At 46.3% G+C, this 24,959-nt stretch overlaps 1 protein-coding gene across 1 annotated transcript in view; it reads right to left on the bottom strand.

Moving 5' to 3' along the window:
- The window catches only part of CDC42BPB (CDC42 binding protein kinase beta), a 134,192-nt gene that overhangs the window by 65,495 nt on the left and 43,738 nt on the right, over positions 1–24,959 (bottom strand). Inside the window, exons 2-4 of the mRNA XM_004376703.2 lie at positions 16,741–16,832; positions 10,139–10,222; positions 4,603–4,698 (exon numbers count right to left, since the gene is read on the bottom strand). Coding sequence (XP_004376760.1) covers positions 4,603–4,698; positions 10,139–10,222; positions 16,741–16,832 — 272 coding nt within the window. The remainder of the gene's footprint in view (positions 1–4,602; positions 4,699–10,138; positions 10,223–16,740; positions 16,833–24,959) is intronic.

Below are 24,959 nucleotides of genomic sequence, written 5' to 3'. Positions count from 1 at the left end.
CCGTCTATATGACTTGTATTCATGAATAACGGATAGTGAGGACATAGACTGGAGTCTAGCCCAGATTCCTCTCCTGACTCACACGGACCCACAAACCCAGCGGCCTGCCACACAGCTCTGCGGGATGTCCCCAGAAGCTCCAAGGCAGCATGATCACATCAAGCCCGAGCACGTCTGCGCCCCTCAGAACCTGCTCCTCCTCCTGGGCCCCCGCCCTCAGCTGATGGGCTCTCAATACCCCAGTGTGTCCAGCACCAAAACCTTGGCCTCGTCCTTACCTCCTCCATACACCTCAGCCTTCACAACCTGTCGGTCACTAAGCCCTAAACATTCCACCTCCCTATAATTCTACAGGGTCGCTATGAGTTGGAATTGACTTGACCGCACGGGTTTGGTTTTCTGGTATACTTCTTGAGTTACCACTTCTCTCTACCACCACCAGTCCATTTCAAAGTACTACCACTACCCATCACCTGCGTTACTTGAACAGCCTCCTCATCGGTCTTTCCTTCAAGATTCTTGCCCACCTCCAAGCCATTCTCTATAATGGTAAGTCATCCTCTAGTTTAAAATCGTTTAAAAGCCTTCCCTTGCTCTCATGATAGTCAAAATCCTGACCTTGGTTTCCAGGCCCCCAGGCTGATCTAGCCCCTTCCTACCTGCCTCCCCATCTTGCTCCCCAATCACACTGCACTAATTTTCAGTATAAAAAATGCTAGGCACTGGAGACCCCAAGACGCTCCTGCCACGGTCGGCTTGCAGGGGGCTCCCCAGCTGCGGACGGCCTCCCTTGAGCAGCATTTTGAGGCTAAGAGGAAGGAAATCCTGACGCCAGAGAGCCCCGGACGGAGGATCATCATGACCAGAGTTGGGGTACGTGCAGCCACTCTTTCACTGCCAGGGCCACGAGCCGCAGGGACTGCTGGAGGGCCAGGCCGTCTTGTCTCGTAGGAATCAACCTCTCTAGATGCACATGTCCTCTGAGGAGATGAGGAAACAGCACCGCCTTGCTCATTCAGCCAGTGAAACACGGTTCAATACGGACAGCCTAGCAATAAGGACGGCTACCATTCACTGAGCAACTGCTGTGTCCGTGCCTTCCAGCCATACGATCACGTCCATGAGCTCCATTAACCCTCACAACAGCCCTCGCACAGGCACTATCATGATCCCACAGGACAGATGGAAAAGAGGCCTGACGACTTGGCCAGGAAGCAAGGGAGCTAGGATTGAAGCAAGCCTTCGGACGCAGGGTCCACAGCCCTAGACATGACACTGCAGTGCCTCCATGGGAAAGGGCACTCACCACCAAAGAGAGAAAAGCCCCAATGGGTTTGTCTGAGAGGGGAGAGGCCAGGCTGGATTCGCAGAAATGAGAGAAGCCTTCATTTTAGGCCCCTGTCTCCAACAGGATTTTTATCAGGAACCTTTCATCCTGCCTCAGAAACTCAGCTTTCAAGACCACCTCGACCAGCCGTCCTCTGTGAAGCATCCTCAACCTCTCTGCCCTCACCCTGTCCCCAAGGTGGCATTGGCCAGGCTCGCTCCCCTCGCTGCTATCACCTGGCTCTTCCAATAATAGTGAGTTGTAAGCGTTAACCATTTTTCTGTCCCTCCACATCTTGCAGGATTCCTGCTGAATCTGTTCACTCAGTCATCTATCCGCTCATTCCCTCATCCTCTCAGTAACGGACCTGGGCATCCCTCAGGCGACAGAGACACTGACATGTGCAGATCACAAGGCTCCGGCTCTAAGGAGCTTACATCTAGGGAGGGACATGGGCCACCAGCAAGCATAAGAACGAACATGGTTGTTTCAGAGACTGCTAAGTGTCAGGGAGAAGACGGAGCCACGCAGGGTGGCAGAGCATGCTGGGAGGCTACCTACTAGAATGGATGATCTGGAATGTTCTGTAAGGAGCTGGCGGCCGAGCTGAGGCCTGAAAAGCTGGCCGTGTGACGGTCTGGGGGTTGTTTTCCAGGCAGAGGGATAATGTGTGCAGAAGACTAGGAAGAGAATGAACGTGGAACACTGGAGAAACAGACAGACAGTGAGTGTGGTGGAGCATGATGGGTAAGGAGGGGATGAGGCCAGGTGGGAAGGATGCAGTCCCATGTCCTCCCTGCTCTGTGGAGACTGGACCAGAGGGTGAAGGGCAGGAGGGCCCGAGCAGGGGCACGGAGGCTGTGATGGCGGTCCAGGCAGGAGAATGAGGATAGTGGAGGGAGATTGGAGATTCTGGAGGAAGAGGCCACAGTGGTCGCTTAGGGGAAACCAGGAGAACAAAGAGTGAAGGCCTGAGCCCTAAAGAGAGCCGTGGAATGAGCCCAGCCCATATCTAGCTGACCCTCGATGGTTTCCATGTCGTCCTAGTAATCTAGCACCACAGCAGAACTAAGTCTGATGGATGGCCTCCTGGGAAACAAGTTTATCAGAGCAGCAAGTTGCAAGGGCTTATAAGGCAGACAAGTAGAAACTTACTTTTGGAATAGGAACTAGACCAATCATTTCATGTCATGTAACGTAAGATTTTGTGTTAAGTCAATAGGGCAACACCCTTTTAGATACTGGTGAAACAGGTTTGATTTTTATGAAACTCCAAGCTGAGATACCTACAGCAAAAACTGCAACGTGGACTAGATCTGTAGGGCGGTCAGCACTAAAACTGATGACCCAAAGAGAAAACCTGTGTTCTGGAGCATGTGCTGGGCAGCCAGTGGAACCCAAGTTTCCATATTAGGCGAAATGTCTAATAGGGGCACTCACTTCCTGCCCCACGAACGGCACAAAGACAGGCCTCATGCTTTCCATGCCAGCCTCAATCCAACCTCGCCGGCCTCGCTCCACCTTCGCTGGCCTCACTCCGCCCTCCCCACAGCCCAGAAGGCACTAACTGCTGTTGTCCCAGAAGTGTGGGACTTACGTAAGCACACCTGCTCCTGGGCGGCAGAAGCAGTAGCCAAGCCCTGGGCTATGATCCTCATAACCGGACCCATGTGCACAAAGTCGGCAGCTTCAAAACCCTGCCTTCTCACTTATGTTTAATTTTCACCGTACGTCTCAATGGGCAACTCCAAAAGCTCAACATCCATTTCTCTAGACAAGAAGACAGCTTTTTCACTGGGATTCCTAACTGATGTGTCTTAACTTGGAATAATCCAGGTGACACCTAACGTTTCATACAGCAGCACCCTATGCTGACCTCAGGGAACATATCAGAACAAGACCAAAAGCAGTGTCTTCCTCCTGTTCAGAACCGCGTTGCCTAGTACTCCCAGGAACCTTCGCTCGGCTCTTGTCAAAACAGGAAATGAACTCGACAGCTCACTTCCATCCTCTTAGCAGGTACACTGATCCAGGAGGCAAAGGGGCTTAGGAGTTCCCGTGGAGACGCCCTGAATGCTTGGACCCCGCAGTCAGCAGGAAGGGGGCACCGCACAACCGGAGCCACCACACAGACCGGCCCGCCTCTGTTTCTATCATCGGTGCGACACCTTTGGGCAAGCGGTTCAGTCTCTCTTTGCCCAGATACCCCGTTTATAAAGTGGTAAAAATCAGGAATGCTTAGCTCACGAGGCCACTGGGAAGATAAAATGCCAAAACACGTTTATTTTTAAATTCTAAACAGAGAGCATAACAAACTCACTTATCTAATCCTGGACCCTCAAATCTAAGGGATTCCCTTGATGTCTGAAGAGAGTATTTCAAGATGAATAAATAGAATCCTACATTTCAGCTTGTGGTAGCAGGTGGAGCACACCACCATGGGGCTCAGCCGCTATGGAAAAGGAAACCAGCTGTCAGCCCTACCCCGAGGCCGTGGTGATGGACGGCAGGTAGACCCCTTGTCATCACTTCTCAGGAGGCAGCATGGCCACTTATTTCAGAGGTGTGAGCCCCAGTCGACACTCAACGGTGGGAATGTTTTTAAACCTCCTGAACACGGTGGTCTTCTGAGTCACTCAGTGCCTTAGACCAAAGGTTTGACTTCCCTTCTACTTCTAAAACTAGTTATCTTGGCATATGGTTCATTACACTATAAACCACAGTGTTTATTTATGCTTCATAAACACTAAAATCTACGCACACGTGGGAATCACAAAGGTGATTATTCAATAGTGAAGTTAAGTCCCAGCTCAAGTCAGAGCAATAAAGAGATGACAAGAATGTGGACACAGAGTCACCACACACCGTGTCAGAAGGCCTCCGCGAGGCCGGCTCCTCACTGAGGGCAGGGCTGCACATCCCGCACGAAACATCCCGCACGAAGCGCCTCACACGACTGGCAGACACACACTTGATGCTGAGGTCCAGACGCTTCAATGCCCCCGCCCCAAGTTTCCTATTCTTAGTCATAATTCAAGACAGAAGACATTTTAAAAGTAATAAACTCAAGTGAACAGAATGATCAGGTTACCTAGGATTACAGAAACACACAGGAAGTGATTTTGCAATCCTATTTCTTACAAGTTCCACCGTGATGATCCCACTGAACAAACCTTCAGCTTTACCTGGTCGTATACACGTCTTAGTGACAGAACAAAGGAGCCAGAAAGCTTGGGCGCGTGCCGTGGATGGCCTTGGCTGGTGCCCAGACCTACCAGGTAGTTCTCGTCCTGGAAGGCATAGTGCAGCGTCGTGATCCACTGGCAGTCGCCGTTCACCAGCACGTCGCGCTCTTCCCGGAAGCACGCGGTCTGTGGAGAAGGAAGAGGAGATTGGTCCACGTCCACCTGGACGGTAACCCGTTCAGCATACTCCTGAGTATACAGGCCCTGAGGTGACAGCTCTGCAGACCGGGCCTCCTCCCAGCAGAACCCCACCTACTCCTTGCCACCTTGCACCACCACCCTACAGGGACCAAAAGGCCAAGCACATCTCCCTTTGCCCTACTCCTGCAGCCCCACGTGCCAGGGGCTGCTGGAACTCACTTCCTCCCAGGAGGCCTTGCATCCACCCTCCCATGGCCTGGTCCTCATGCTTGGATTTCCTGGCCAGGCTCCTCCGCCCCAGCATCACCTGACCTCTCCTTGCCAGATTAATCTCCTCATACAGCCACTCCAGCAGCTGCCCCACTCTGTCTTATTCCCACTGTATAGCAGCCACAAGGCTGGCAGGGTGGGACACCCACCACCTCTTTACTGATCTGAGTCAGCTATTTTCAAACATGATTTATTACCAATATATTGATGCACAAGACTGTAACAGGACTCTACTATGAAGACCTATGGCCAGTAGCATATGGGTAAAGGCTAGCTTTGAGGGTGCTATGGTTAAAAAAAAAAAAAACAGAGAGAGAGAGAGAGCACAAGGGCAGCATCTGTATGTAAAAGCAACAGTGTCTTTGGCATAATTATAATAAAACTTTTTATTTAGCTCATAATATAGCAAGTTTTAAACTCTTCCCTACATTTGAAATTTGCAAAGCTTTGAGAGCTTGCGATGGGCTGTGCATAGAGTAAGGGTTTTACCTGTTTTCTCTTATTTGAGTCTCCAAGTGACCTTTGTAACATCTGCCTTTTCTACTGTTTCAAAACAAAATGACTGATATAGATGTGTTCTCATTCTACAGATCTCTAACAAGATAAGAGGTCTCACATGGCTCAACAATCCGTTCAGTAAAGTCCACATGTCCAGAGACAGACAGTTCTGGAATCATTATGACCCCCTTGCCAATGGCCACCCAGACACCAAGGGGCCTGGTAAAGGGGTGGCTGAAAGAAAACTGGTACTGACTGGAGATGGGAAAGGTAACATAAAAATATGCGGGAAGTCAGCACAACGTGACCAAGGTAAATGAAGACACTGAAAGGTATGCAAGAATAAAGGACAACTACGGTAAATGCCATAATGTACAATTTTGCAACAACAGTAATAACAAGCAAAAAATATGTGAGTGGTTACATAGGTAGATATGTATCCTTCTCATGACCCGTGGGACGCAGAGTGTCCACCTACATTTTCCTCCTCTTGGGTTTACTGGGAAGCTGCTTTCCCACTGACAGTACCTGTAGCCATCAGGAGGGGACCTGCGTAACTTTGAAATGAAGAAACAGGCGTGTGCCGCAAATTACTGTTTTTACAGGGTATTGTATGAGGTGGTGCATTCTGTATGGACATATGTGTCCCACCAACCTACAACAGAGTCCACAGGAACATAAGTGTCCCAAAGGCCGAAGGGACATATGCACCCTACCAATCCTACCCCCCAGAGTCCAGAGGGACATACTCAATTCAGACACACTCAGTGATTCAGCATGCATCCTGTTAATGAAAAAAAAAACAATAAAAAATTTAAAGCGAAAAATAATTTGGTCACGAAAATGGTATGCTATGTAGGTGTAGGAAGGCGTATAGGAGTACATGCTTGTGGGCATGTACATATTTGTGGGCATATGGATATACATATTCATATGGGCCACATATATATTCACATATACAACAAAACATATAGGGGGCACAGTTAGGGATACTTTCTAGACATATCCAAACACCTCATGGGACTGATTTACTGGGTTTGAAGGCTCAGGACCATAGTCTCGTGGGACAACTAGGTCAACTGGCAAAAATTAATAAAGATAATGTTCTACATCCTAATTTGCTGAGTAGCATCTGGGGTCTTAGAAGCTTGTGAGCAGCTATCTAAGATACAACTACTGGTCTCTTCCCTTCTGGAGAAAAGACAAGTGAAGGAAATCAAAGACTCAAGGAAGAAATTAGTCCACAGGACTAATGGCCCATGAGAATCACAGCCTCTTCTAGCCTGAGACCAGAGGAATGAGATAGTATCCAGCCACCACCGACAGTTGCCCATGGATTCAACAGAAGGTCCCAGTTAGAATGCGAGAAAAACGTAGACTAAAGCTCAAATTCATAAAGAAGACCAGACTTACTGGAATGATAGAGACTAGAGGAACCCCCAAGACTGTCGCCCTAAGACACCTTTTTAACCTGGAACTAAAGCCACTCCCAGAAGTCACCTTTCAGCCAAATAATAAATTGGCATAAAAAATAAACAATAATACCTCTGAGAAATGTGCTCCTTTAAACAATGAACTATAAGAGACCAAATGGTCAATATTTACCCAAAAGCAAAGATGAGAAGGCAAGGAGGGGCAGGAAAACTGGATGGAAGTCAACAGTGCAGGCGGGGTGGAAATGGGGAGAGTGCTGACACACTGTGAAGGTAGGAACCAATGTCACGGAACAATCTGAGTATGAATTGTGGAATGGGAATCTAATTTGCTTTGTAAATTTTCATCTCAGACACAACAAGACATTCAAAAAAGAGAGAAGAAAACTAGTATCGGTGTACTCAACCCCATCCTCCAGGACACTCTCTCAGAGAAATGGTGATAGAGCAGGTGAGAGTCCCAGGCCAGGTGGGGCTGCACAGAGTTGACCTCACGCCAAGAGCACTGCGTCCATGAAGAAATGCCTTCCTCGTTCTCAAGCATCTACCTGCCAACTTTTAGAATAAAAACCCACTCTTAAACGGGGGACCACCAGTAAGGTGACCCACAGTTAGGAATATATATATTATCCAGCAGTTTAAATGTTTTAAAAGAGCAGTCAGAAAAGCTTTAGCATTTTTTTATGACCAAAAAAAAAAAAAAAAAAAAAGATGAACTAAAAGCCTAGTCTGAAGAGAAATGAGTCCTGATGCATGCCACAACATGGACGAACCTTGAAAACATGCCGAGCAAAGTCAGTCAGTTGCAGGACAAATAGTGTAAAATCTCACTTATATGAAATAAGCAAATACATAGAAACTAAAGATCATTAGTCATCACCAGGAGCGGGAGGGAGGGGGAGGGGGGGTTTGCTTAGGGACCACTGAATGGGGGAATAATTTAGAAAAGGATAGCAAAAATGGTTGTACAACTTGAAGAAGGTAATCAATGTCACTGAATTGTACTTGTAGAAATTGCTGAATTGGTAAAGGATTTGTTGCACATATTTTCACCACAATAAAAAAAAAAGAAAAAAAAAAAAAAAAGCTAGTTTAGTCTACGAGTTGTGAACTTTTCCTGCTTACAACTTTCCTACTGGCACCTCCTGTTTGCTTCCTGTGGCTAAGCTTCTAAAGAGCTGTTTAGAAGTCAAAATGTGAAATTTAATGTTTAAAATAAGCCTATTAAATAGGAAAAAAGACAAATTATCCAAATTTGATGTCCATATCTGTAGCTACATCTCATTATACCTATTCTAGGATAACCAGCAGGATCCACAGACATTCTTGGATTTTTCTGAGTGCGTCAATTAAATAAGAACTGTGACCGGATTCAAATGAAATCATCAATTATTTACTCTTTTGAAAGCGAAAGCACTATCTCAGATCTACCACAACATCTCGATAAATACTCACTAACCTAATAAGATTTGGGGAGAATCACCTCCCTCTAACCAGAGGATTTTTCTAATTTTGTAACCCCACAGGTTAACATAACAAGTCATATTAAATGTGGCTCAGCTACCTTCTTTCACAAATATAATCCTGAATGGAATTTGTTACTATTTCTCTCCTCAAACACCTTATGCCTCCATGGGCTTTCATGTAACAGCAGCTACTTTTTCTCCTACATGAGAAACGCTTCAGTGATCTTCCTGTGTTCACCAAAGTTCAAGGGTGATGTGACCAAGGGCTGGGAGGGGCTGGGAGGTGGGGAGGCAGCTGAAGGCATGAGATGAGGCAGACAATGGTGGTGAGATGGAGGAGAGGAGGCCAGTGGCGTGAAGGGGAGGGAAGACTCTGCAGGAACCTGAGGGCCGTGGGAGGCAGAGCTAGCCACCAACACTCTGTGCCCAGGGGCTGGTCAGCACGTTCTGAGCAGGGCGTGGGTTGGCCTGTGCTGAGTGCCACAGCAAGAAAGAGGTCAAGGTGACGATGAGAAAGAGTGCAAGCTACAAGGGTTTAGGAGGAAGAGTCTGAGGAGCAGGGGGCGCTGCAGAGACAGTGCCCACCCAGGTGGTGGGAATCTGAGGCTGGGAGAGAACCTGGCCTAAGGAAATGGTACCTGGAGTCATCGGCCCAGGGTGGCAGCTGTCACTGGCAGAACAGGTAAGAATTCCAGGACAAAAGAGGCAAAGGCCACCTAAAACTACATCAGAAGAAGGGGCCAGAAAGAGAATGAGTGGAAGGATGAGAACGGCGAGAAGCAAAGAAGGCATTTCCCACAGAGGAGTGGCCAGGTAACAATGTGTGAAACAGAAGGGAGGGCTGCCAGGCAGGGACAATGAGGCCCCTCCCTGAGGACACTGCTGCATCAGTCCTCAAGGCAGAGTCCAGGCTCAGGGCTGAGCAGACACACTGAGGCTGCAGTGGGGTTGAGTGGTCAGCTCCCAGGAGGCTCGGAGGGGCCAGGCAGGTGAAGCACCCTCCAGTCCGTAGGAAGCAAGGGGCCGCACGTGCTCAGTGTGGCAGGAGTCTGAGCAGAGGGATAGAGGGTGATGGATGGAGCAGGTCTGAGGACCAAACCAGGGGATGAATTGGCAGCGTCTTCCTTGGCAAGGAAGGACACAGGGTGGGTGGATGGAGACAGAGCTGGGAGGGGTGTCTGCAGATGACCAGAGAGGAAGCCGGTCTCAGGTCCGGGGTGAGACCAAGAGCCAATGGGCAGTAAAGGGAGTGGGGTCAGGGCATGACACGGCCCCCGGGGACTGACATGAACTAAGAGAAAGCAAATCAGATTGCCAAGCTATAGTCACCTATTTTTATGACAATCTTCATGCTCCCTCTATGAGGGAGCATAAAAACATTTCCAATGTAAAAGTAGGCTCCAAATTCAGTAATTCCTTTTGCATATGGAACAGGGCTGCTAAAAATACCTAAAACTTCCACGAAGATCTTAATTTGCCTTTCAATAAACAAAGCTCTGGCCAGTAGACTCCAGGGTAAGAGCTGAGCAGAGCATCCGGGAAATGAATAAACCAATGCTGAGAGCCATGGTTGCCCAAGAGGACGCCAAGAGCCGACCCCCCGGAGCCGACCCCGAGAGAACCAAGTGCTCCAGCTGAGGAGCAGACGCCTGTGCCTGACAGAACTGCGGTTTCACTGGCACTTCCTCTTACTACGTGAAACCTCCCTTTTACTGTCTTTTTTTTTTTTCTGGTGGTTGGGGGGCACTCCATACTGACCTCTGCTCTTTTAAGCATCTCCCACTTGTTGAGGATTTTCATGGCGTAGATTCGTTCAGTGTTCTTCATTTTGACAACAGCAACCTGGAATACAAATGCTAATTTAACATAATTTCATTAACTGAATGACAGGCTAGCACATTTTAATGTAACTACAGTACCATCTTAGCTACCTGGGAACCCTAGAACATGAGCTGTTGAAGGAAATGTGACATTTTCCATGGCAGTAAAGACTTGCACTTTTAAACATCAAACTTGATTTTAGCCACACTGCAATTTTAATGGTATCACTTACTCACTGTACTCTCCACTTTGGAATATGACTGAAAATTTCCATAATGACAACTTTTAAAAATTCTTCAGTGGCTCAGACTTTCCTCCCTGCATTTAATGCCCCTTGTCCTGTCTTGCTGCCCCCCTTCAATGCACACCCCTGCCTCTCACCCCCCATGCTCACCCTTGCCTCTCACCCTCCCTGCTCACCCCTGCCTCTTACCCCCCATGCTCAGCCCTGCCTCTCACCCCTCATGCTCAGCCCTGCCTCTCAGCCCCCATGCACACCGCTGCCTCTCACCCCCCCGGCTCACCCTTGCCTCTCCCCCTCTGTGCACACCCCTGCCCCTCACCCCCACTCCCACCCTTTTGCATGCAGCATTTCCTTCATCTGGCAGCTTGTCTTCACAGGGCGATCAGTAGTCATATGGACTCTGCAGTGTAACTTTGGACAAATCGACTTCCTCGTGCCACAGTTTCTACAACTATAAAATGGGGAAAGAGTAGTACTGACCTCCAAAGATTGCTATGAGGATCAAATGAGTCTATACATTTAACCTGCTTAGAACAGTGTTAGGTGTATAGCTGATACTCAATATGGGGGCTGTCAGCCATGATTCTTAAAGCCACAACTCAAATGCCACCTCTTCCACAAAGTCCTTCTGGACTTCTCAAACCAAAAACCAAACCAAACTCACTGCCGTCGAGTAATTCCGACTCGTAGCGTCCCGTTTAAATCACCACCAATGCATGTCCCGGTGTTTGCCCAACCCCATCGCACATCCTACTCTATGTAAGTCAGTCATTCACCAGCCTACATCCCCATCACAGCACTGCACACAACTCACTGGTAGTTTAAGTGACTTCTGTTACCTTTTGGCCACCAATGGCAGCCAGCCAGCATGTCTCCCCGCACATAGCAGGCATGGAACAGAGTTCTTAAACCCAATTATTTACCCCCTGCCATCGCATTGCCAGAGTGATCGTAAGTGCTAACGTGTATGGCACACCTTCACGTGCTAGCACGGTACCAGGCAGCCTGCTTGCAGTCTCTGATTATTCTTGCAACAGTCCTAGAAGACAGGTATCTTTAACACTCCCGTTTTACAGATGCCGAACCTGCAGCTCAGAAGGGCTAAACACCATGCCCAAGAGGCAGCAGCGCCTAGACTCCAACCGCCCTCTCACCGTCTGGTGTGCCACTTTAAAGCCTCCATTACGACGATCACCTTCCCTGGTCCTGACAACGGGCGTGATGGACCCAAGCCTGCCGGGGATTCAGAGGCAACGGCCTCACACTAGCCAGCTCCCAGACAGGCTCGCCCCTCGCCTGCCCTGCTGGCTGAAGCTGTCCCCTAGTCACCTCCCTGTTGCCACCCTCCTGCTCCCTGTGTGGTGGCCTCCTGGCACACTCAGGCTTCTGTTTATTAGCTATACCCTCAGAAACCGAGGACCAAGCTCGCTACCATCCTGAACGAAGTAAGAACAAGCTGTGCCTAGATAAAGGCCAGTGTGCTCTCCCACATGCAAAGAACGCTGGTGCACACTCTGTTATCACTATTGTCTCCCGTTTAGGAGCGTCTAGGACTTCCCGGGAATTAGCTATCATCTAGATAGGTGAGATATCAGTGTTATAAAAAAAAAAAAATGGGGGGGGTACAAAGTACTTCCTACCGAAACGGTCTGACTTCGAAGGAGGGGTAGAGCTGACGAGTTTTAAAGGAAACACTGAAATTCTATTCTAAAGATGACAAACCTCAAACTACTCAGATCTCACTGAGAACGGGATGCAGACTTGTTGGAAAGCTTGATTCTTTAGAAGGTGCCTACTAGGGCACAGACTATCTCCAGAAAACAGGCGAAATGGCTATGATAAAATACGTGGAAGGAAAACACCTGCCAGATGGAGAGCGTGTAGAAGTGCAACGCAACGTCCCCAAACCTGTATACTGAACATGCTTTCTCTATTGCATAACAACTGATAAAATAAACACTTTGTAGAAAATCTTGTTTGGTGTACCAGAAACTTCTTCCTGGCCAAAAACTCAGTCTTAATTGTTGCAAAGACAGCTGACGACCCTACAGACGCCTGGTGATTCTAGGATGTGCCAGCTAACGGTAACACCTGACACCAGACTGGAGCCTGTCCTGCAGGGAAAAAGGGAAAACACACATGCTATGAAGGACGGCGTAGGGCAGCTGACAAAACCGGCCTACGGACAGTGGATTAGATAAGAAGCATCCCAGCGAGTCTAAGTTTATTAGAGTTGATAACTAAACTGTGACTGTGGTCTGTTCCTATTCCTAGAAAAGAGACGATGATGTATTAGGGGTGAAGGGTCATGACACAGGCAACTTACTCTCAGTGGTTCAGAAAAAAATGACACAGCAGGGGAGAAGGAAAGGGAGCAGGAAAGAGAGGAAGGAAAAGAGAAAGAAAGGGAAGGAAGGAGGGAGGGGGCTGGGGGAGGACAAACCAAATGGATAAAATGTTAACAAAGAAAATCTGGGTAAAGGGTCAGACTGGCATTTTTTGAATCGTTCTGTTCATGTACTGTTCCGGAAATTTAAAATTGTTTCCAAACAGTTTTGTTTCCCTTTTCTTTTTTTTAAGTGATTCTAGGAAAGAAGAGTGCCGGCAGGGACAGCGGGTGGGAGTGCAGGCTTGGGTCAGGTGGTGGGTTCCGGTCCCTGTGGCCACAGCCCCACATGGACCCAGCCTCCTTCCTCCCAGGGCAGTAACAGCTGCACCGCTGGGGCACGGGGGTGGGAGTTCCCAGGAGATCCCGCACAGGGTGCACATCAGGGGAACGCCCCCAACAAACCCAGGGCCCCGTGTCGTCTTGGGGCAGGGAAGGGGACCCGCCTGTCTGCAGGGGTGGCCATGTCGGAGGAGCTTCCTGGACTGGGGCTGTCCCCAAGATGCCAAGGACAGGAAGAAGGTGATTCCAAGAAAAAGGTCAAAACCCAAATAGTCTAAACCTTGTTTAAACAATAACCTAGAACTCTTCCTCTGACTCTAGGGGTGGCCTGCATACAGTTGTGCGTATAGCTCGAGCTCCACAAATGCTTTTTGGGTGGTCGGGGCTCTCAAGCAGACTCTACCCATGGTTCGAGATTAACTGCTCCTGTCTGAACAGTAACTACGCTGCACTGCCCACACAGACTCTTCCCCTCCCCAGGTGGTCATAAAGAAAAAATAACTCAACAATAACCAATCGTGAAAAAATCCTGGTCCCACCATTTGGTAAAGAGCAGTGTCCTGACTTTCGTGGTTCACTCAATGTTTTCCGGGAAAGAGAAGTTGAACTCGGGGACGTTTTAGGTACAAGATTCCGAGAACAGCCCAGCGAGGTAACGGAATGGCGGCAGTAATGCACGCAGGTCCACAGTTCTAGCTGATGGCAGGTGAGGATTTGGTGAGCGTGAGGAGGTGCCCTGCCCGGCGAAGGGGTGAATGGCAGTGTGGTCTGGCTATGGGCAGAGCTGGGGTGCACAGCCCAGCCCATGGGAGCGACAGGAGAGTCCTGGTGGACGGAGGTCAACTCTGAGGGAAGGTCCAGGATGGGGGATGACAAAGAAGTTCTAAGGGCAGGAGGGGGAATGAAGGTAAAGAATCCAAAGGAGCCAAGGCCTGGGCCAGGAGGATGTGTTTATCTTAACCTGGAAGGACCTGGAGAGGTGGACGATATTATTTTCTTCGAGACTCATGAAACCGAGTTTTGTGTTAAGCTCTTTGGCAAAGAAGGATGCTAAAAATAGCCATAAACTATTCTGGCAAAATAATTTTCTCCTTATTCTTTCATTTTTCCTCTTAACAGTCATCTCTCTCTCGCCCTCTCTCCCCCCCACTGTAAAATCAGCCTTCTAATATTTTCGGCTGTGCTGGCAAAGCTATCTCTGGGCCTGGGCCTGGGTAATCTCCACCCCCAGCACCTGGTACAGCTCCTGGTACAAGGAAGCCATCAGTAAATGTGTATGCTGGGCTGACTCTGGTGTTGATTTTCAAAGGCTTTATCTTTCTTCTCTCTAAAGAAATAAACAACAACAAAAATCATACTTTACATCATCAGATAACCTACCTACTGCTTAGAGATTTCTTATTTCTATGTGGAACTCAATTTTTTCCTGTGGTTCCTTTAATTAAACAGCTCCTGGTTGATATTATCAGAAGAGCAGCTGCTTGGGCCTGGGAGGGACCCAAGGGGGAGGGGGCATCTGGAAACGGACAGGAAGGAACTTTCCAGGGTGACAGGAATAGTCTACACCTCGAGGTGCTGGTCACACAGGTAGAGACATCTGTCAAAATTCATCACACTGTACACTCAGATCTGGCTGTGTGTTTTACGTATAATTATATCTTTATATGTTAAAAATAAAGTTCCTGTACCACCCCAGTTCACAGTAAACCGAGCTTGGTGGGAGCAGTCTGGATCCGGGGTTGTCCTGTGGTAATGCTGGAGACCCTATCAGCCTGGAACGGGGCTCTGCAGGAAGTGCCACCCAAGAGGACAAGGGAGCCCCCATGCCAGCCCTGCCGTGATGCTGGGGCAACACCTGGAAACAGGTGCTCTTCCTCACTCTACCCTCAGGGAGACTCACAGGAAAGTTCTGAAAGGGTGGGCAGGGGGTGGTGGGCACAGAGACAGGGCTGGGGTAGAAAGGGCAAGGGAGGAAGTTGAGAGGCACAGGGTCCTTCACAGGGCTCAGAATAAGGGTCTGCCCGGAGACCAAGTCCATTTCCAGGGAAGAACTGAGGCTCAGTGTAGAACTGCCCCCACACTCGCAGCTCAGTGAGCTCTCTGCCAGGCTGCTTTCAGGATTTCCAGGACTTTTTCTTCTTGCGTTTTCTACTAAAGCCCTGCAGGGAAAGGAGGGTGTCAGCAGGTGTCCTAGCAGAAGGACCATCCAACATCTGGAGACGTTTTTCTGAGACAGATAATGGGCCTCGTTTCGACTCAGGAGTCATAGACTGAGATCCTTCACGGCAAAGAAGAGCTCATTAAATTACTGTTTCGCTTTCCATCACGTCTGGATGATCTAAAATGAAGGGCCTGCACCTTACATTTTTATGGCACTTTATAGTAATGCCCAGTAGGTTCACTGTCAAGCAGAGCCAAGACACGCTGCTACAACATACCCAGAGCTTTCTGCAGTTTGACGCATCCTCAGTAATCAGGTGCACAGCAGTCCAGCCGGACAGAGCCAAACGCTAAACCTAAATTTAAGTATTCGTAGACTTTAAGAAGCAAAGCCCTTAATGTGACTAACTCGGAAAGCTTTGGGTCTACAGCCGGCGGTGAGGGAACCTGAACTTCTCCTTGGCCCTCGCAGAACGGCCTCCCGGGGCGGGCACTAGGGGCGGGGCCCCCGAAGGATGGGGTCCATCTGTAGAAGCCTGGTACCCACTCTACAGCCTCCCAGGTGCGTCTTCCCAGCCCAGAGCAGTGTGCCCCTGCTCACCACCCCCTCCCCAAAAACAACACAACCAGTTACTGAATGGAGGCTTCTCGTGTCATTCTAGAAAAAGGCCCTTCAGAGGCACCTGGACGAACCTCCTCCTCCTGAATTCTGGTATCATCTGCCCTCCCCGCTGATGCCAAGAAACCTGACTTGCAAGCAGTACAGAGTACTGACGTCGGGCAAGCTACACGTGGTGACAGTGGCCGCTACTTTACCCTCCTTGTGTGTTTCAGGAAACGACTGCCAAGAAAATTTTCAGTTAACAAATGTACTTTAAAGAACTTAATTAAAGTCTGCAAGAAACTCTTCTTGGTCTAAACCATACCTCAAGGTAATTCACCCGTCACACAAACTTTTGTTGTTATTTTTCTCTTCCTAATTCTTTCAGATTTTGTCCACCAACAACACTCCAGCTGAACCAATAATTACTTTATCCCAAAGTCAATTTATAGGATCCTAAAACATGGACTGCCAGAAGAACAAACAAAGCTGTCTTGGAAGAAGCAAAGCCAGGATCCTCCCTGCAAGGAGGACGGTAAGACTTCTTCTCATGTACTTTGGACATGTCATCAGGACATGTTATGTCCCTGGAGAAGGACATCATGCTTGGTAAAGTGGAGGGTCAGCGAAAAAGGGGAAGACCCTCAACAAGGTGGACTGACACAGCGGCTGCAACAATGGGCTCAAGCACAGCAACGACTGGGAGGATGGTGCAGAATGGGGCAGGGTTTCCTTCTGTTGCACACAGGGTCACTGTGAGTCGGCACCGACACAACGGCACCCAACAACCACCACCTAACAGTTAAGTGGGAGTTGCTGCTATGGTGGCCATCTAGCTAAAATGAACACAGTGAAGTTTTTCTTACCTCCCCAAAAGCACCTCTTCCAATCACTTTGATTATTTCAAAGTCTTCTCGATGCAGCTGCATCTCCTTCACCAGTTGTGTGAATGGTTTAGCTACAAAGGAAAAAGTAAAGGTAACGATTTAGTCCAATATGTTGGTACTCTAGAAAAATTTAATCTACTGGGCCATGCCATTGAGTTATACTTAAAAAAAATTTTTTTAAATGTGTACTTTTCTAAATATTTAATATCTGAGAAGTTTTGGAAAGTCAGTATTTAAGCTAAATCTATGTGGATGTTTGTCATTAGCAACCGAACTTCATTCAGTATCTATTATAACAAATACTGTTACAACAAAGATCTCCTTGTAAAAAATTTTTAGGGTCAAGGTGTGCTTATCGAGAAAGCAATTGCTGGGTGCCTTCCTGTAACTCTCACAATAGGTGAGTGCGTGCTGAGCTCCACCTGTCTGCAGCTTGGAGTCGCAATGGTAGCTGAAACATTCTCCAAGACAATGACATTCTCAAAAGCACCAGCAGTACCCCTGGACATCAGAACCATCCTCCGTGAGCCACGTGGGGCCTCAGTGGTGACCATGGTCAGGGGCTAGCACTTCACACTTCTGCTCACACAATCCTGCATGGACGTTCTGAAATTAATGCTATTATTATCCACATTTCACAGAGGAGAAAATGGAGCCAGGTTTCTGTGGGGAGGTACGTGATTTCTCCCCAGGAGCGCACAGTGAGTGGCAGGGCCTAGACTTGACGCCGCGGGGCCCGACTCCAGAAGCAGCACTTGCTTGACAACTGGACACCCCGCCCACACAAGCACCCCTTAGTCAACAAACTCTCCCACGCTTGTTTTTACTCTCACCCCCGGGCCCTAGCACATATGTTTTATGCTAGTTTTATTTGTTCCTCCTGGATCTTCTTCAAGTCCTCCTTTGCTTTCAATACTTCAGGGTTTGGCTTTGTTTCTCCAAATGCAACCGTAATTTTACATGTCCATTTTCACATACAATTTTTCTTCTTTAAAGAGGACTAACCTCTTAACCTTTGGTGACCCGTGGACATATGGTATCCCAACAACTTTTTATGCCTCTGGAGTTCTTTGGAAGTATACTTTTCCTGCTGAAGTATTTGCTACCCTTCAGTGGGAACTTGCATAATGGTGAAAGGTGAAAGAAATGTTAGTTGAAACAAAAATACCTGGCGTATGAGGCCTATAAGTAACGTAATACAACCAGGAAGTACGGTTGGGTGAAAATGTTCTCTCTCTTGGCTTTTGTACCCCAAGATAAGCCTTGTAAGCATATTTATGGTTTCCTGTGTGATAATCAGGGAGCCCTGGTGGGCTTGGTTTTGGTTTTTTTGTGCCATATTTGGAAAACCAGAGGTTCCCCATGTAACCTAATGGAAGGTGCCCCGTCATATTTTTCGCAAATAAGGTTCATTGGGATAGTCGCCCATCAATCAGCAGGCTAGAGAATGCAAAAGTTCAGTGGTAATCAGGTAGTCCCAGATAATATTTCTCAAAATCCATACTACCAACCAAATATTTAAACACACCCTAAGGCTCAGTATACTTCCACTAATGAAAACACATGGTATCAAAAAAATTCAAAGCAGAAAATAATAGCGTCACCAAAGGGTTATTAAACTTACTCTATGCTATTCCCATAGTTTTGCCCCCTAGGAATTGCTAATAAAAGAGATGGAGAAGGTAGGGATAAAAGTAACTTACTTCTGGAGTTACTATCACCTCAGCTGCAGGTCCGACCTGCTTTAAAACCTGAATATTCCATTAAAACCTCAAGAACATACTGAACATTTTAATCAAGGATTCCATAGAGAAATCCAGATCAAAAGGGGGAACATACAAAACAGAATTTCAAATTCTCACGGAATCCAGACTTTCTGGCATCATGGAGGTTGGATAAACCCCTGAAACTATTGCCCTGAGATAATCTTTAAACCTTAAACCAAAAATATCCCTGAAGTCTTCTTAAAACCAAACAATAGTTTAGCTTAACTAGAAAAGAATGTCTGCCTTGACAACATTTGCCCAAAAACAAAGTTCAGAAGGCAGGAAGAAGCAGGAAAGATGGGCGAATGGAAACGGAGAACCCAGGGAGGAAGTGGGTACTGTCCCACTGAATGGGAAACTAATTTGCTCCGCAAACTTTCACCCAAACCACAATAAAATATGTTTGCCTTGAGCATTATGCTCTTCTAAGAACTACCCATATGGGATCAAACTGACAACAGCAACTTGAAAGATTAGATAGGAACCTTAGGGGACAGTGAGTTTATGTGAACGGGAGAGGGACAACTTAGAAAAGGAGGGTGAGAAGGGTTGCACAACTTGAAGAAAGTACTCTAGGTCGCTGAATTGTACGTGTAGAAACCGTTAATGCGGTGTGTGTGCTGCTGTGTTTATTCTCAACAACAAAATAAAAAGTTAAAAAAAACAACCCTCAGGGCGAGCAGAATACGCAATCATTTGGATCTGACTCTGAATCTCAGCTCTTCCACAGAAGGCACTGTGAGCCTCAGTGTTCTCATCTGTAAAATGGTAATATCCGTATGTCCAAGATGCTGTGACAATTAAATGGGATACTTAAGCCCTGAAGCAAGTCCCTGAGAGCTTGCACTCAGAAGAGGCCAGTCATTGTGGATAAACGACGTTCAGGTGGAGGGGGCAGGGCAGGTGTGAAGGGGTAACATGGAGATCCCAGTGGTGACAGAACTGTGCAGTAGTTGGTGGCTATGTCACCTTAGAAAAGTCACTTGATCCTCTGTGACTGAATTTCCCCATCCATAAATAATACAGTACTATGCTGTCATTGGAGCCCCGGTGACGCAGTGGTTAAGGGTTCGGCTGTAACCAAAAGGTCAGCAGTTTGAGCGCGTCCAGCCGCTCTGTGGGAGAAAGACGTGGCGATGCTCCCGTACAAGATTACAGCCTTGGAAACCCTATGGGGCAGTTCTACTCTGCCCATTGGGGTCACTGAGTTGGAACTGACTCAACAGCACACACCAACAAACAACATGCAGCTATTAAACATGACAGTGTGGCTCTGTCCTGAGTGACGGGGCGAGATGTCCAGAACGCTCCTGTCAGGGACCAGAGTGTGACCCGAGTTACAGACAGCCGCATGGTACGGCGCAGGCAGAGACATGTCTGCGAGGTGAACAGGACAGCGCGAGCAGAGACTGCGCATCTCTGCTGTCTTTCTGATGTTTTTACATTTTGTTTTTTGGTATTTTTTGTTTTACAGTTAATGAAAAATTTTAAAAACCAACAAACAACTCTGCAAAAATGCAAGCAAGCAGGATCGAGAAAGGCATGGCCTGAGTACAATAAATAAAAAATACTAGGTGGAAAAAGAAAGAGCTAACGACGGGCAACGGTGCTAATAATCATAGCAAGATGAACATGAATTGTAATTAAAAGGCGGGGGGGGGTGCGAAAGGACAAGTGCTATATGATCCCACCTGTATGAAATATCTAGAATCAGCAAATGCACAGAGACCAAAGCTGGTTAGTGGTCACCAGAGGCTAGGGGGAGGAGGGAAGGGGAGTTATTGCTGAAGGGGTGCTGAGTTTGTTTGGGATGATGTAGAACTTTTGGAAATGGATAGTGGTGATGGTTATGTAACATGGTGTAATTAATGTCACTGAAATGTACACTTAAAAACAGTTAAAATAATAAACTTTTTGTTATATATATTTTACCACAATAAAATTTAAGAAGTGGGGAGGGGGGAGTATTAAATTCTCCTCTCAGCCACAGCAGGGAGACAACAGATTTTCCTCAACCACCTCTCACGGGGGGAGGAGTTTAAAACCAACCAACCAACCAAAAAACCCCGACGACTTGACCACATCAAGTGCTCCAAGATGCAGGTGAGTAGAAACGTGCTAAAAACAGGGAAGAGACCACTGAGAAACACGTTAGGAAGATGCTGACCTCTGAACCCTAAGAAATCACCTTCATGCACACCTGGCCGACAGAGGCAGTGAGTGGACCGAGGCTGGTGCCAGAGCTGGAACCCCCAGGCCCTGGCTTGTCCACCTTTAAGATGGAGGACTCCAACACTGATCTGGGAGTGGATGATAAACACAGCTGTGGTCTCATGGTCTCAAAAAACATAGATAGTGGGATTCTCTGTCATTTTTATTTTATTAAATAGTAAATAAATTTTAGAAGAATATTTATAAATTATATACAGGGTGTGAAGAATCATCTAAACCAGGGGACCAAAGCCAGCTAAAGAAAAGGACCTTCAGTTCCTGTGAAGGCACCCCTCATGGCCTGTCCCAAGTCCCCTTCATTCTCTCCCTCTCCTTCAAAGCAACTGTGATTCCAGACTTTATCGCTCCTTTTTCTTTACAGTTTAACACTTGCATTCCTAAGCTTAGTTTTGTGTGTTTCTGAACTCTTTAAATACACGGAATTACATGGAATGTGTTCTTCTGCCCTTGCTTTTCTCATACCACATTCTGTAACCAAGACTCGTCCAGGCTGCTGCGGACATACACAACACAGCTGGGTGGCACTCCAGGACTGAAGCTGCCACACCCGTCCGTCCAGTCTGCTGGTGGACCTCCAAGTTGTCTCCAGTTCTTATGTGCTGTGAATACTCTCGTGCATGTCTTTGGCTTCACATGTGCAAGAGTTTCTATAGGTTTTATACCAAGGAGTAGAACTGCTGGATAATTCCAAATTCATTTCCAAAGTGGATGTGCCAATCTGACATTCCAACCAGCAGTGGGTAAGTGTTCCCATTCCTTTAATGATGATTTTTCTAGACTCATTGGATGAGTGTGAAATGATGTCATTACAGTTTCAATTTTATTTCCTTATTAGTACCTACTGGGTTATCTTCTGCTTATTGTTTGAAAGTTCTTTATATATTCCGATAGTCACCCTATGTCAGACAGTGTTACATGCTACGTGTATTTTCCCTCCCAGTTTATGGTTTGTCTCGTCACCCTCTTGGCAGTATCTTTTGATGAAAGGTTCTTAAAGGTAATGTAGTTGGATATACTAATCATTTCTTTCATGGTTTGTATTTTTTGTGTCATATTTAAGGAACCCCCTTCCCTCCGTCAGGGTAACTAAAGTGATTGCCTTCTAAAACTTCTACATTCAGTCGTTCCTGCAGCTGGAAGTGATTCTGCATTAGCAGCAGTGGCCTGATGTCCTCTCTCCACGTGGGCAACCTGTTCTCCCAGGACCACACACAGAAACTTTCATCCTTTACCCACTGACGGACAATGCTGGCTCTGTCAACCGTAACACTTCTGTGTCCATGGGGGCCCGTTTCTGACCCTCTGCTGTCTTAACTATAGCGCTCTGTCACAATACTCCTATCTGGTAAGGCAAGTTCCTTCACCTCTGTTTTTATTCTTCAGGAGAATCTGGACTATTCTGCTCTTCCATCTAAATTTTAAAATCAGCTTGTTCAACTGCAACAATTACAACAAATGGTTAAGAGTGAGGGATTAAACTGACTCCAAGGATCATTTTTGAGAGGTTTCACATTTGTGACAAGAAGTCTTCCAATCCATTTGATTATAGCATTTCTCGCTCAATCTCCTTCCCTCTCTTTAAAGTCTTCCAATAGTTGATCTTTCCCCCTCCCCATTAAAATCTTGCAAACCTTATTAGATTTATCTGTAAGCAATTTATTTGGGTACTTTTTAAAATTTTTGCTGCAATACAGAAACACAAGTGATTTCATATCTGGCAACTCCACTAAACTGACTTTAATAAGTCATCAATAGATTTTTTTGGGTTTTCTGTTTAGACAAATAATCTGCAAATGGACAATCTGTCTCTTCCTTTCCAATCGCTTTATCTCTTCCTTCATATTCTTGCCTTACTGAGTGAGTGGGGGCCGCCAGGGGCACAGCAAGCAGAAGTGGTGATTAGGCACTCTTGTCTTGTTTTACATATTAAAGGGAATACTTTCACTGTTTCATTATTTATTATGTCTGGTGCAGGATTTTTGCTGCCTTAAACAGCCATCAAGTTAAGGCAGCTTTACTTTATTTTGTTAATTTAAGGGCCCTGGTGGCACAATGCTTAAGAGCTCCGCTGCTAATCAAAAGGTCAGCGGTTTGAACTCACCAGCAGCTCCATGGGAGAAAAGACCTGGCCATCTGCTCCTGTAAAGATTTTGTCCTAGTAAACCTTATTGGGCAGTTCTACTGTGCCCTGTAGGGTCGCTGAGTCGGAACCTACTCAATGGCACCAAACAACACTTTATTAATTAATCTAATTCGGTAATAGTATTATAAATGGATGTTGGATCAATACTTTTTTCTGTATCCATTGAGATGATATGGTTTTCTTCTCAAACTAATAAACTCAATTTCTTTTCTAAAGTTAAATCAGCCTTGCATTCTTCTGATGAATGTGATTTTGTCAGGTAACTTTTTTACATATTATTAAGTTTGCTAATATTTATGACTTTGGAATTATGTTCATGAGTGAGAAAAGCCTGTAATTTTCTTCCCATATGTCCTTATTAGGTTTTAGTATCATGATTAGGCCAGGCTCATAAACGAGTTGGGGTATGCTCCCACTTCTTCTGCGCTCTGGAAAATTTTGGGTAAGATTGGAATGATTCCTTGAATGTCTGGTAGAACCTGCTGGTAAAACCATCTGATCCATAATTGTCTTTGTAAGTTAACTTTCAACTACTGATTCAATTTCTTTAATAAATATACAACTAGTATTTTATTTCTTCTTGAGTCAACTGTAGAAGTTATATATTACAGGAATCTGTATATATCACCTACATTTGACAAATTATCAGCATAACTGCCTAGCCACTCTGTGGGAGAAAGATATGGCAGTCTGCTTCCTTGAAAATTACAGCCTTGGAAACCTATGGGGCACTTCTACTCTGTCCTACAGGGTCACTATTAGTTGAAATCGACTGTTTGGCATTAAGTTTAATGCTGTATATAGAGTAATCTGACCAACTAACTTATATGCTTTACTGGGAAAATATTTTGATGAAGCAACATAATGATAATTAGAAGCCTGAAGACTGGTAAAAGTGTAGGCACCCTTTCACTTCATCTCTCCCTAACATGAACATGCTGTCAAGACCCCACGACTCTTGGATTCTTAGACCCAAAACAACGGAGAGGGAGAAGGCAGTGCCAAACCAACGAAAATCTTACCCTCGGATCATTCGCGTCATTGGGCTAGGACGGTGCAGTAGTTTCAAATCTTTGTCACTAATAAAACTGGGTCACTATTAGTAGGGATCAACTTGACGACAATGATTTTATTACTCATTTGAAAGCTTTTCTCATTTCCATTATGATTCTGTCTTTAACTTACAGAAGTATGTTTCTTAATTTCAAAATGCATGAGGCTTTCCTAGTTATCCTTATTACTGATTGCTAATTTAATGGTAATGTACTCAAAGAATATGGTCTATATGACACAAAACCTTTGAAATCTGTGAAACGAGCTTTATGACTGAGCATGTGGTTACTCTTTGTAAATGTTCGACGTGTATTTGAAAAAGAATGGATACTCTACAAGGGTTGAGGTATGTGTTTGTGTATTTATATTTTACAATGAGCCTGTCAATTCAAATCTATACCCGTATTGATTTTCTGCCTGCTTAAAAGGCATGTTAAACTTTTCCACTACCATTGTAAACCTGCACATTTTTCCTTGAATTTGTGTCATTTTTTGCTTTGAAATCTATTAGTACATATAGAACTAAAACTGAATTCTGTACATTATTCTTGACCCCTGTAACCTTGCTAAATTCACTTATTAGTTCTAGTAGTTTTGGGGGGGGGGGGTATATTCCTTAGACTTTTCTCCGTAAAAAATCATGTCTGCAGAACCCTGTAACATTGCTAAATTCACTTATTTGTTCTAGCAGGTTTTTTGTTGTTGTTTTTTGATTTCTTAGGATTTTCTATGTAAAACTCATGTGGTCTATAAATAAAGGCAGTTTCGGTTCTTCCTTTCCAATCTTTATGCCTGTCATGGTTTGAATTATGTCCCCCAAAAAAATGTGTGTATCAATTTGGCTAGGCCATGATTCCTGGTACTGTGTGATCTTCCTATATGTTGTAGACCTGCCTCTATGATGTTAACGAGGGAGGATGGGTGGCAGTTGTGTTAGTAAGGCAGGACTGGATCTACAAGACTGGATTGTGTCCTGAGGCCATCTCTTGAGATATAAAAGACAG

This window comes from Trichechus manatus, unplaced genomic scaffold, assembly GCF_000243295.1.
Source record: "Trichechus manatus latirostris isolate Lorelei unplaced genomic scaffold, TriManLat1.0 scaffold00045, whole genome shotgun sequence".
NCBI lineage: Eukaryota > Metazoa > Chordata > Mammalia > Sirenia > Trichechidae > Trichechus > Trichechus manatus.
This window is presented reverse-complemented; position numbering and strand designations above follow the sequence as displayed.